General features: G+C 37.8%; 1 protein-coding gene across 14 annotated transcripts; it reads left to right on the top strand.

The window, feature by feature from the left end:
• The first annotated feature begins 820 nt into the window (after positions 1-820).
• On the top strand, positions 821-8,206 carry LOC104093700 (uncharacterized). Of its 14 annotated transcripts, none has more exons than XR_011410558.1 (4): positions 1,061-3,120; positions 4,566-7,514; positions 7,719-7,785; positions 7,894-8,206. XR_011410558.1 is itself a non-coding variant. In XM_070182613.1 (3 exons), exons 1-3 carry the CDS (start codon positions 6,156-6,158, stop codon positions 6,775-6,777), a joined length of 318 nt encoding a protein of 105 aa, XP_070038714.1. In that variant the 5' UTR covers positions 5,441-6,155; the 3' UTR covers positions 6,778-7,877. The 14 variants fall into 14 exon arrangements, 2 of the variants coding, with proteins under 2 accessions (XP_070038714.1, XP_070038713.1); XR_011410551.1 differs by having other exon boundaries at positions 4,566-7,647; positions 7,894-8,205; XR_011410555.1 differs by lacking the exon at positions 7,894-8,206 and having other exon boundaries at positions 1,066-3,120; positions 4,566-4,970; positions 6,433-6,489; positions 6,611-7,877.
• The last annotated feature ends 2,005 nt before the right edge of the window (positions 8,207-10,211 follow it).

Genomic DNA, 10,211 nt, shown 5'->3' with positions numbered 1-10,211 from the left:
GCATGCACCATGGCACATCCCCTTGAATATGGTGTGTTAACGCGTCCATCACCAGTGCGAATAAGAACAGATTGAGCGCAGAACCTTGGTGTAACCCGATTACAACCGAAAAATGCTCAGATTCGCCTCCTACTGTCCTAACCCGAGTCTTAGCCCCATCATACATGTCCTTAATTGCCATAATGTAGGGAACTAATACACCTTTTGCCTCCAGGCATCTCCAGAGAATTTCTCTAGGAACCTTGTCATACGCTTTCTCTAGGTCAATAAACATCACGTGCAGATCCTTCTTTCTCTCTCTGTATAGTTCCTCCAACCTTCTAACAAGGTGTATAGCTTCTTAGAATATAACAATCATTGTAATTTAAAAGAGAATATTAAACACAATGAAACAGTTTTAAAAATTCTATTTAAGAACTTAACTATTTTTATTTCAACCAAACCCATATATTTTTATTTTAGTATAATATAATTCCATCGGTCAATGTTTTTATAAAAGAAATTATGTTTCAAATAATTCAATTTTCCGCCGTTGTAATTAGTTAGAGATTTTGTACATAAAAATTGAAAGATTATTTATTGTCCAAATCCCAACTCTAAACCTTTTATTTTAAAGAGGGTGTATTATTTACCCAAACATAGATGGTAACAACGAAAAGCCAAAATGGAAGGAGAATTAAAAGTGAGGTTACTAGAGAATTAGATAAAACTTTCTTTTGTCCTTTCATATTCCTATTTCCTACCCAAAAAAAAAAAAGAAAAGGGAAATAAGTCCCATTCCCATGTTATAACCTTTATTTCCTTTCCTTTTACCTTTTTTTTCCTACTTTCCAATTCCTAGCATAGGAAGGTAAATCCAGAAATGAAAAAGAAAGTAAAAGTAATTTGTCCTAATTCAACTCAAAAAAAGGAGAGAAAATTGCACGCGCCGATAAATGCGAATGTGCACCAAAACCAACCTGTCTACTACTGCCACGTCATTCCCAAATTTGATTTATTTTCCTTTTTTCTTTTTTTCAAGACCGCCTTTGATTCCTTTATAACCCCTCCCCTTCCCCAGTACAAATCCATGAACAAAGCTTTCTTCTCTTCTTCCTATTAGATCTGTTTCTCTGTATTTATAGCAATAGCAGTTCTTCTCTCTTTTTTTTTTTGTTTTCTCACAGATTTGTTCATTTTCTCTTTAGATTTGTGTTCTTCTCTCTTCTTTTGCAATTTCTCAGATCAAGTTTAATCCGATTGTAACTAGTTTTTCCGATGGCCGGAGTTGCCGTTCTTCAACCACAGGATGTCCTTAAACAGCGTATAAGTTATCGTCATAGCTATGAACAGCCTATGAGATCTCGACGTAATTCCAATTCTAACCCTTTACCAAACCCTAACCCTAACCCTAAGAATAACAACCGAAGAAAGCGAAGTCCACAAAAGAATGGATCGGCTAACCTATCGAGTTCTCCTCCTGCTAAAAACCGCCCTATGGTGATGGGCGAGGTGAAGATTCTGAAACGTGGTGAAGCGTTGACCAAGCCGGTCCCTTTGAAGGACGATAACAAAAAGGTGAGTTGTGGAGTAGGTGAAGATTTGGTGTTGTCGACTATAGATCGGCTTGGTCCAGAGCCGAATATGGTGCCGAAGCAGATAAGGATCGGTGATTTTTATGCTGGATCGGCTTTTGTAACCTCGCCGCCTCCGAGCTCTTTGCCTGTGCCGGCTTTCTTCAACAAGAAGAAAAGTGAGAGTACCGACGATGCTACTAGTGACTTGAGGCGTCTTCTCAGGCTCGATCTGTCATGAACGGTGGGAGTAGTTAAACAATGAAACTTGAGCTTTGTTTGTTGCAGTTATGGTGATGATCCTGGGATGGTAAAGTGATGGTGGTGTTGATGGTGATAGGGGTTTAAGTATTTGAATAAGAAGTTTGTGTTTTGCTCCCGGCTCGCGAAAACTTCCCTTATTTTTTCAAGGGGAAGGACGAGTTGGCAAAGCATTTTGTCAAATTTCCTTGTTTAAGTTCCTTTATTGTACCTTCCGTTATAGCAGAAAAGTAGATCTAGCTTAGGTTGCTGTTTTGGGTTGATTTCGAATATACTAGTAACTTGTATAGTCTAGTCAGAAGTTTGGGTATTTCGTTTAAGTCTTTGTTGTTCTTATTTTAGGGTCAGTAGGTCTAATTTCAGTAGGGTAATGGCTAGAGCCATTTAAAGCTCTGTAATACCCTTCTGTATCTTATGTTGTGTCTGTTTGGTTTTATTTATTTCTTTATAGTTTATGTTTCATGAAGCAGTAATGAGAATGTTTATATTTTTAGTGTCACACAGTTTTGCTTGGTTTCAAAATTAGCTCTATTCTGAGTAATTCTTATGGCTGGTAATTGAAGGCTTTCTGTTTATTTTTTATTTGTTTCTCTTTTTCTGTAAGATAGGACCTTGGCGATTGTTTATATTTTCTCAGCAGTCTTTGTGTAACAAATAACTGCGCACCTGTCAATTTTGCGTGCTTAATGAAATTGATTGTGCTTTTGAGTGCATTTCTTGTTTCGCCATCCAGAGTAACAAGGTAGAACAGCACTATCTAGATGATTAATAGGTAGTGTCACCATTGAGTTCTGTTCATCTCTTACTCCATTTCATGGGTAACCTACTTCAAGCTTCAAGTATTTTTAGTTATATTGTTAAATCTGCTTTAGTTCTCGGTGTAGTTTGCCAGGTTATCTTGGTTTGGAGTTTTGCAAAGTGCCATAAAGTGTACTTTTCAATGTTAGGAGAAACATATGTTTTGATCAAAAGTCAAAGAAACAGTTCTTTATATCATTGCTTTCCCCCATGAACCTCTGAACGTTACCACCCAAATATACTTCTGTGTCACCAGTCCACACATTGCTTTCCTCATGCATTCTTCATTATAGCAGATAATGCTGGGATGTGTGGTAGCCGAGGGTTGGCCTACATTTGCGGGGCCAAGGAGTCTAGAACAATCAGATATTATACTGCTGTTCTGGTTTTCGAGAGAATAGATGGATAGATTGAAGAGCAAAGCTCTAATGGGCAAAAGGAAGGGTCTAAGAAAAGCAAAGGGAACAAAAGAAGGGAAAAACTATCATGGCTGCATGACTTCCCCCGGGTAATTTCCTCAAGTGTCAGCACCTCGACCCCTTTTGGTTATAGCTCTTCCACTTTGAGTTTTTGACTTAAACTTGAATATAATATTCTATGTGATTTTGTGTCTTGACTTGTTCTTTAGTTAGTATTTCTGATTGTATTGAATTTTGCTCAGTTAATTCCTTTTGAATCTGCTTTTATTTGGAATTAGGGTTTTATCAACTGTATGCTTCCGTATTATCTGTATAAGTAGGGTTTACCAACAGCATGCTTCTGTATTATCAGAATCTGAACATTGAGACATCCTCGCCCTGATCCCCCAAAACCCTCTCTCCTAACCATAATTTAAAAGGAAAGATAGAAAACATAAAAGACTGATCAGTTCCTTCCTTCTGAAGGTTGACTTGCATGATTGGCTAATATGATGAGAATATATTTCCACTGTGGATGGTTATATAAATTAAGACTAGCTCGTATAATATATGACTTTCTGTCTTAAGAGCTGTACGGACAGCATTGCAGGTCAGTTCTCGTCTTTGATGTGATTGGATGCTCACGTTGCCCTTGATGAAAGGCAAAAATCTTTCTACTATGAATGCAGCATTTCTGGTCTTTATGAAGCCATTGTATCCTTCAGCTTCTGTTTTACACTGTTTGGTTATTGTATTGATTGTCTGTATCCGATGTGCAATTCGGTGCATCTTGTTTGTGTTTTAGGCCCGTTAGATGCTGCTGCAAAATTGTGAATTTGGATTACGTTTTAAGAATTATTGACTTCCCAATTGTGTCGCCTGATGTAAGGATTGTTCTACATTATAATTATTATCTTATGTGTCATTGAGTGCTTTTGATGAAAGTTTATGAGCCTTCCAGAAAGCAAACATCATTTTTCTTAGCAATTAACTACCAAATGCCCACAATATATAAGAATTATACGAACGATAATACGTCTTAGCTGAACAAAAATATCAAAACATAGGACATTCTATCTGACAGGACAAAAATTAGAATAAGATCCTATTGTAAAACATGGTTCAGTTGTGAGCCCTTCCGAATGATATACTTTTAAAGAGTCAGGATAAGACATACCACTGAAACGGACGTCGGATACGGCATTTATTTGTGGTGCTTTGTGATGCTATTGTATCCTTCTGCTTCTGTATTACACTGTTTTGTCATTGCATCGATTGTCTGTATCTGACATGCGATTCTGTGCGTCTTGTTTGTGTTTTTAGGCCAATTAGATGCTGCTGCTAAAATGTGAATTTGTTTGACGTCATACAAATTAATGACCTTCCAACTGTGTTTCTGATGTTAGGATCGTTCTGCATTCTAATTGTTACCTTTGAGGTCATTGAATGCTTATGATGAATGTTTCTTACCCTTGAACAGAAGGCAAAGATCTTTTTTTTTTTTTTTCCGTTGGAAAGCAGAATTGTGACTCAGTGCATGATGTTTGTCTTTCAGGACAAACATACTTTCTGTTAGATGGCGAGTGACTGTAGGTTGAGGCTATGTATATCATCTGTTGGATGGCAATGCATTTAATGCGGATTTGAGAGATTTGGGAATGGATTCAGGAGGAATAGAATATGGATTAATATATCATGTGGTGACAGAAGGAAACATGTGGAACATCAGGATTTGGAATGTGGAATTGCCGTCCCCCCCAAATTTATGTTGCTTATGTAGTTGGTCTCTTCATAGTTTCCATCTTCAAGCATTGGAAGGTAAATCCAGAAATAGAAGAGAGGGTATATTTGTCCGATTCCATTCAAAGGAGGAGGGATACCACGCGCCAGTCTGTGGAGAGATAACACGCTCCAGTCTGGGGAAAGAAGAAAGGGCGTCCGAGGCAGTAGTTATGTGTGGGTAGGTCGGGATTCTCTTTACTTTCACTTAATGCGAGTTTACAGAATCCCAAACTATCCTGTATCTGCTGTGATATCACCCCCATTAATTTCCTTTCTGCTTTTGACACTATTATTTCTTTGTAAACCCTATATCCTCCGCTCTTTCAGATCTGTGACTATATGCTAGCTATAGATTAATCTTCTTTGTTCTGTTTGTTGTTTCTCCTAACTAACTATCGAAGGGTCTGGCGAGCTTTTTTTATGGGAATTGAATCGTAATCCTAATAGCTATCAAAGGCAGCTTAGTCCAGTGGAGGATGGTAGTGGGTTGGCTAACTTGTTCTGTTCTGTCTCGCTATAGGGAAGGTCAAGATTTTGAAGTGGGATGAACGAAGAGAAAAAGGTTAGTGATGTAGGCACCGAAGATTTGATGTTATCAACTACATATCAGTTTTGTCTGGAGATGTCTGATAGAACATCGGTGACGGGAACTGATTATATCCCCTAGATTAGGACTATTTTAGCTAGACTATATCCCCGGATCAGTGCTCCTTTAGCCAGTTATCCCCATATTAGGCTCATTTAGCGAAGTATGCTAAAAGGTCTTTTTGCCCCTTAGACTTCTTATTCTCCAGTTCTTTCGTTACCTTTTCCTTTTCTCATGTGAATCTTACTCATGGACACATTAGTGAATGTCTCCTCCCACCTCATATGTCTGCCAATTGGTTGTTCCTTCTGAACACCAAGTGTGAGCTCATCTCTTTCCTTGAATAGTTTCTATGAAGTGTTTTCTTCTAGATAATTTGGTCTTCATCGTTTTTGATAGTTCTTGCCACTCTTAAATTATTTTCTGCAATTTGTATCTGATATTTTTAATCTTTGTTATCCTTTGCTTACTTGCTTCTTCTTTCATTTTGTTGATTTTGCATATTATGTTGTCGGTGATACTTTTTCTTCCTTCTGGGTTCTCAATTGCGCCTGCACTTTGCGAAATTGCATGTTTGCCCTGAGTAAGACTTGTGGTCCATTCATACCTTCATCGCTGGCAAGTTATCTCGTATTTGCTGTTGCTATTAACGGAGCTCCAACATGAGATGGGTGGAATCCACACGTCCAAATTCTTCGAAATGAAGTTCCAAATTTACCTCTCCACTTTGAGTATGGGTTATATTACTCTCGGGTTGGAGGAGCTCCTTTAGGGGTCATGGACAAAAACGAGACTATTCCTAATGGTAGCAGTAATATTAGACCAAAGTGTAACGGAGCGCAAAGTTCCGAAATTTTGGATAGTACATGGGGTAAGTTTTGGCCATTTTCCTTTTGAAATTGATGGGGCCTTTTGCCCCAGTTTTGGCCATTTTCCTTTTGAAATCGATGGTGCCTTTTGCTTTTATCTTTAATACATTGCGTTATTGGTGCTCCTTTTGCCCGCTGTTTCTTGTCGCAGCGTCTTTTTAAATTAAAGCCTTCATTGGTAGCAGATGGAGCTGGTCTGGTTCATCAGATGCAGGATAAGCATTGCAATCTACTTACTGCTGGTCTGGTTCTTCAGATGCAGGATAAGCATTGCAATCTACTTATATCCCATCGTTTTCTAATCTAGTCTAAAAGGATTATAATCTTACAATGTGTGATTCAGACAGAGTGCTTATATTACAGGATCATCTACATTTGGCGTAGTTGGACATGGTGGTCACTTGTGGTGGTGGTCTTCCCTAGAGGTCATGAAAGTTTCCGTTTGTGCTGTGTGCGATGAGGGAATGAGTGGCTTTCATTCTGGCAGTGCTAAGACCGTCTTTTTGGAGATATTTGTTTTTCTTGTATAACTTTCTGTACACACCTAGTCATCTACCGACACTGCAAATTCCCGAGGACCATAAAATTGTCCAAGATGTGGCAAATTGGGGATATGGAGCTCAACTGGTCCTTGCTTGCATCGGATGTATCATGCATAAGCAGATGCATGTGGAACTGATATTCAATATTTGCTGAGGGTTCTGGTATGCTCATTCCGAGATTTCGTCTCTAATAACATTCCCTATTTCAGCAAGTTTGAGCTTCAAGAGGCACAGTGATTCCTCTGTCTTACCTAGTTGCATGTATCGATACACTGGCATTAGTATATTGTGCGTTCCGAAATACTTGTTTGTTGTTGATGAGAGTAAATTGCAGGCTGTACATAGCTTCTATCTGAAGGTGAACTACTGGTTCTTATCATGCATGATCTATCTGGTATTTTTCATGCAGTTCAATTTGCTTTCTGCTCTTATATGACTGAACTTCTAAGGACCTCATGTCTCCTAAGGAGTCCCAATCCTGTGCAGATTTGTTCTTGGACTACTTTCTTCATGCTCTATGTGAAGCTTTCTGTCCACCTTTAGCATCGTCATGCATCATTATGTCCTTTCTTATTCCCTTTGTGTGCTTACACTTCTTTTGGGAGGAAATGTCAATTGTGTTTGACTTTGTTGTAGGTCTGGAGTGAATGAACAGTGCTGAATGAATTCGCTTTGGTGTAGAGTTGGAGTTCATGAACAGGATTTGGTACAACATTGATGTTGATGTATGTCAGGATCTCTTATCCTTATCCACTGCAGTTGCGGGTGTTGGTCTTGTGCTTGGTTTTAATTTTATGAAACTTCCACCTGAGAGAGACGTGATAGGAACAAACAATATTCTTCTTTCATACCTCTGAGGTAACTTACATTTGGTTATGGATCTTTTGACGTCTTTTGTGGTCCTTAAGGATTATTCATATGGGTTTCAGTTGTGTAAATTGAGGACTACAACTTTACTTGGGGGCTAGATTTGATATTCTTTAGCTCAGCACGCGGGTACTAATACTAGTGCTTCCTTTTGACCTACTTACTCTCTTTTTTTTTGGGCTTTGGGTGAGTAAGTAGGTCATCCATTGTTGACATTGTCATTTTCTGAATGTACAGGTTTTCGTTCGGCAATGCATTGTTGCTGTATTCCTTTGTCTCCTGTCACTATCCAGGTTTCTGGCCAGATGCTATGGGGGAAATGCTGTATTTTGGTCCTCAGTTACTACATTAAGATTGGTTGTCTAAAGCGGGAAAAAAATAATAGGCAGGTGGAAAGTAGGTATTGGCGTAAACCAAATGTCACACTGGAGATTGGATTTATTCAAAATAAAGGTGAAATTAAATTCTAAATAACGACCGCGAATAAATATCATCAATAGTCCTGATACTGCATTTGTAAGGGAAAAAAATAATAATCTTCACAAAAATTTCCAGTTTATAAGAGATAATAGAAGTTCTGATCTTGCATTGAACAAATTCTCGTAAATAACACCATAAATTTATGTGCAGACAAGAATTGTTAAAATTGTGGGCTAACAGATTTTCCATTTTAGCGTTGTAGGCACTAGACACCACAGGGAGTTTCTACAAATGCGTTGTAAAACATCAACGTTAAATATCATACGAAGCATAATTCATAATTTCTCCCCTATCATAGGATAGAGAGGCTGTTTCCGATAGACCCTTGGCTTTCTCCCTCCAAGAACTCTTCACCTTGCTCTTGGGGTGACTCGAACTCACAACTTCTTGGTTGGAAATGAAATATGCTCACCACTAGAGCAACCCACTCTTGTCTCATAATTTCTCTCTACATATAATTAATAAAAGCCAAGAAATTAAAGCAATAGAAACTGTATCTCCATATGGTCATTGTGGCTATGCCCAATCTCAATTTAGCTGGTTTGTAAGAGACGAAACACGAGGACTACTTTCTCTCCAATATGCTTAACTTTTGAATTAGAATTCAAGATGTAACTAAAAATAATTCAAGTTTGTTATGGGAAGTAAGGTGTGGAAAATGAGGGGTATTCTGGAAAGTTAGTTGGTGGAATAACTTGAAATTAACAATTAGTTTCTAAAAGTTGAATAACATAAATAATGTATGATTCTAAAATTAGTAACAACATGAGTGGAGTTTGGTATAAGCTTTAAATTTTGATGTACCTTTAAATAATAGAGTTTTTTATGATCAAGATTCAGTTGTGGTCCCCGCTTGGGCACCTACTCCATAGAAAACTTCCTAATCTCTTGTTTACTGCAAACATTTCATCAATAACTAAACAAACCATACAATAAAGTATGAGAATGTTGAAAACTATGTAAGAAATGTTTTCTAAGAAAGCCAGTTTTTGTGCCTACAAAATCCCAATACAAGTTTGTCACTCATTTCATACACAATCTCAGAATTTAATTTCTCATAACATTAAGTTATTTTCTTTTTTTTGACTTTGGCCGAGGGTCTATCTGAAACAACATACGTGCGGATAAGAGCATATCCTCCCACACTTCTGTAGGAACTTAGTGGGTTAGTTGTTGTTGTAATAACTTATTGTCTTTGAATTATATGAGGTACTATATGGATAACAAAAGTCTGCTGAATACAAAAAGTAGTACAACAAAAATGAAAAGTAGTACAAAACTACCAATTCTGCAGCTAAGTTTACCTAAATAGTTTCCAATTGATCTTCAAGATATATCAGCAAAAGCATGGGAAGACTCAAGAGGGTGTCTTAATTTTCACAGAAGAGAAGAGACGATGCACGAATAAGAACGACGTGAGGAAACCAACAGCTCCAGTTGCAAGCATAACAACAACAGCCATTAATATATAAGGCTCTTGAGATTTAAAAAAAAAACAAGATAGTTGATTGAATAGCAGAAAATGTAGATAGCAACTACTGAACCAGATGCAAAGAATGATTTCCAACACCAGCTCCAATAAGCCAATACCAAAGAGACTTGAGCACAAACCACTATCAATAAGAAACCTGAAAACATAGTAAAGACGACATGATGAAGAATAGCTCAATAAAGAGAGTTCCAAATTGAAGTGTTCGCAACCAAGTTGGAAGTCTATAAGTAGAGAAAGGAATTGCAGCAGTACTATGATTTCCCCATAAGAGGAAATTCTGAATAGTTAGAATAAGAAAAGGAATTCTAGTTCTAGGGAAAAAAGCAAGAAACTTTCCAGGAAATAGAAATCAATCCCTTAGTGTCACCACAATTCATTGTTTTCAAGAGCCAAACAGCAACATATCCAGCAATAATCCCTAAGAACATATAGAATTCCAGTGATAAGTGTACCAGGAGATCGAGGCCGGTGACATAATCCTAGAATTCGACACCCATCTCCAACCGCCACACAAAATAGTTCAGACATCGCCAACAACAAGTACAATTCCTGCTAGAAAAGTGATGACCGGTTATCAACGAAT

Source organism: Nicotiana tomentosiformis, chromosome 8 (genome assembly GCF_000390325.3).
Source record: "Nicotiana tomentosiformis chromosome 8, ASM39032v3, whole genome shotgun sequence".
Taxonomy (NCBI): Eukaryota; Viridiplantae; Streptophyta; class Magnoliopsida; order Solanales; family Solanaceae; genus Nicotiana; species Nicotiana tomentosiformis.
The sequence above is the reverse complement of the archived record's forward strand: the minus strand, read 5'-3'. Positions and strand labels throughout refer to the sequence as shown.

What these genes read in the sequence shown, in the direction of transcription:
- LOC104093700 (XM_070182612.1), top strand. Translation starts at nt 6,181, where the DNA reads ATGGTAGCAGTAATATTAGACCAAAGTGTAACGGAGCGCAAAGTTCCG. An exon ending in AATTTTGGATAGTACATGGG is followed by an intron (nt 6,250 to 6,398) that starts GTAAGTTTTGGC and finishes TTCTTGTCGCAG; the next exon opens with CGTCTTTTTAAATTAAAGCC. An exon ending in TTGCAATCTACTTACTGCTG is followed by an intron (nt 6,490 to 6,610) that starts GTCTGGTTCTTC and finishes CTTATATTACAG; the next exon opens with GATCATCTACATTTGGCGTA.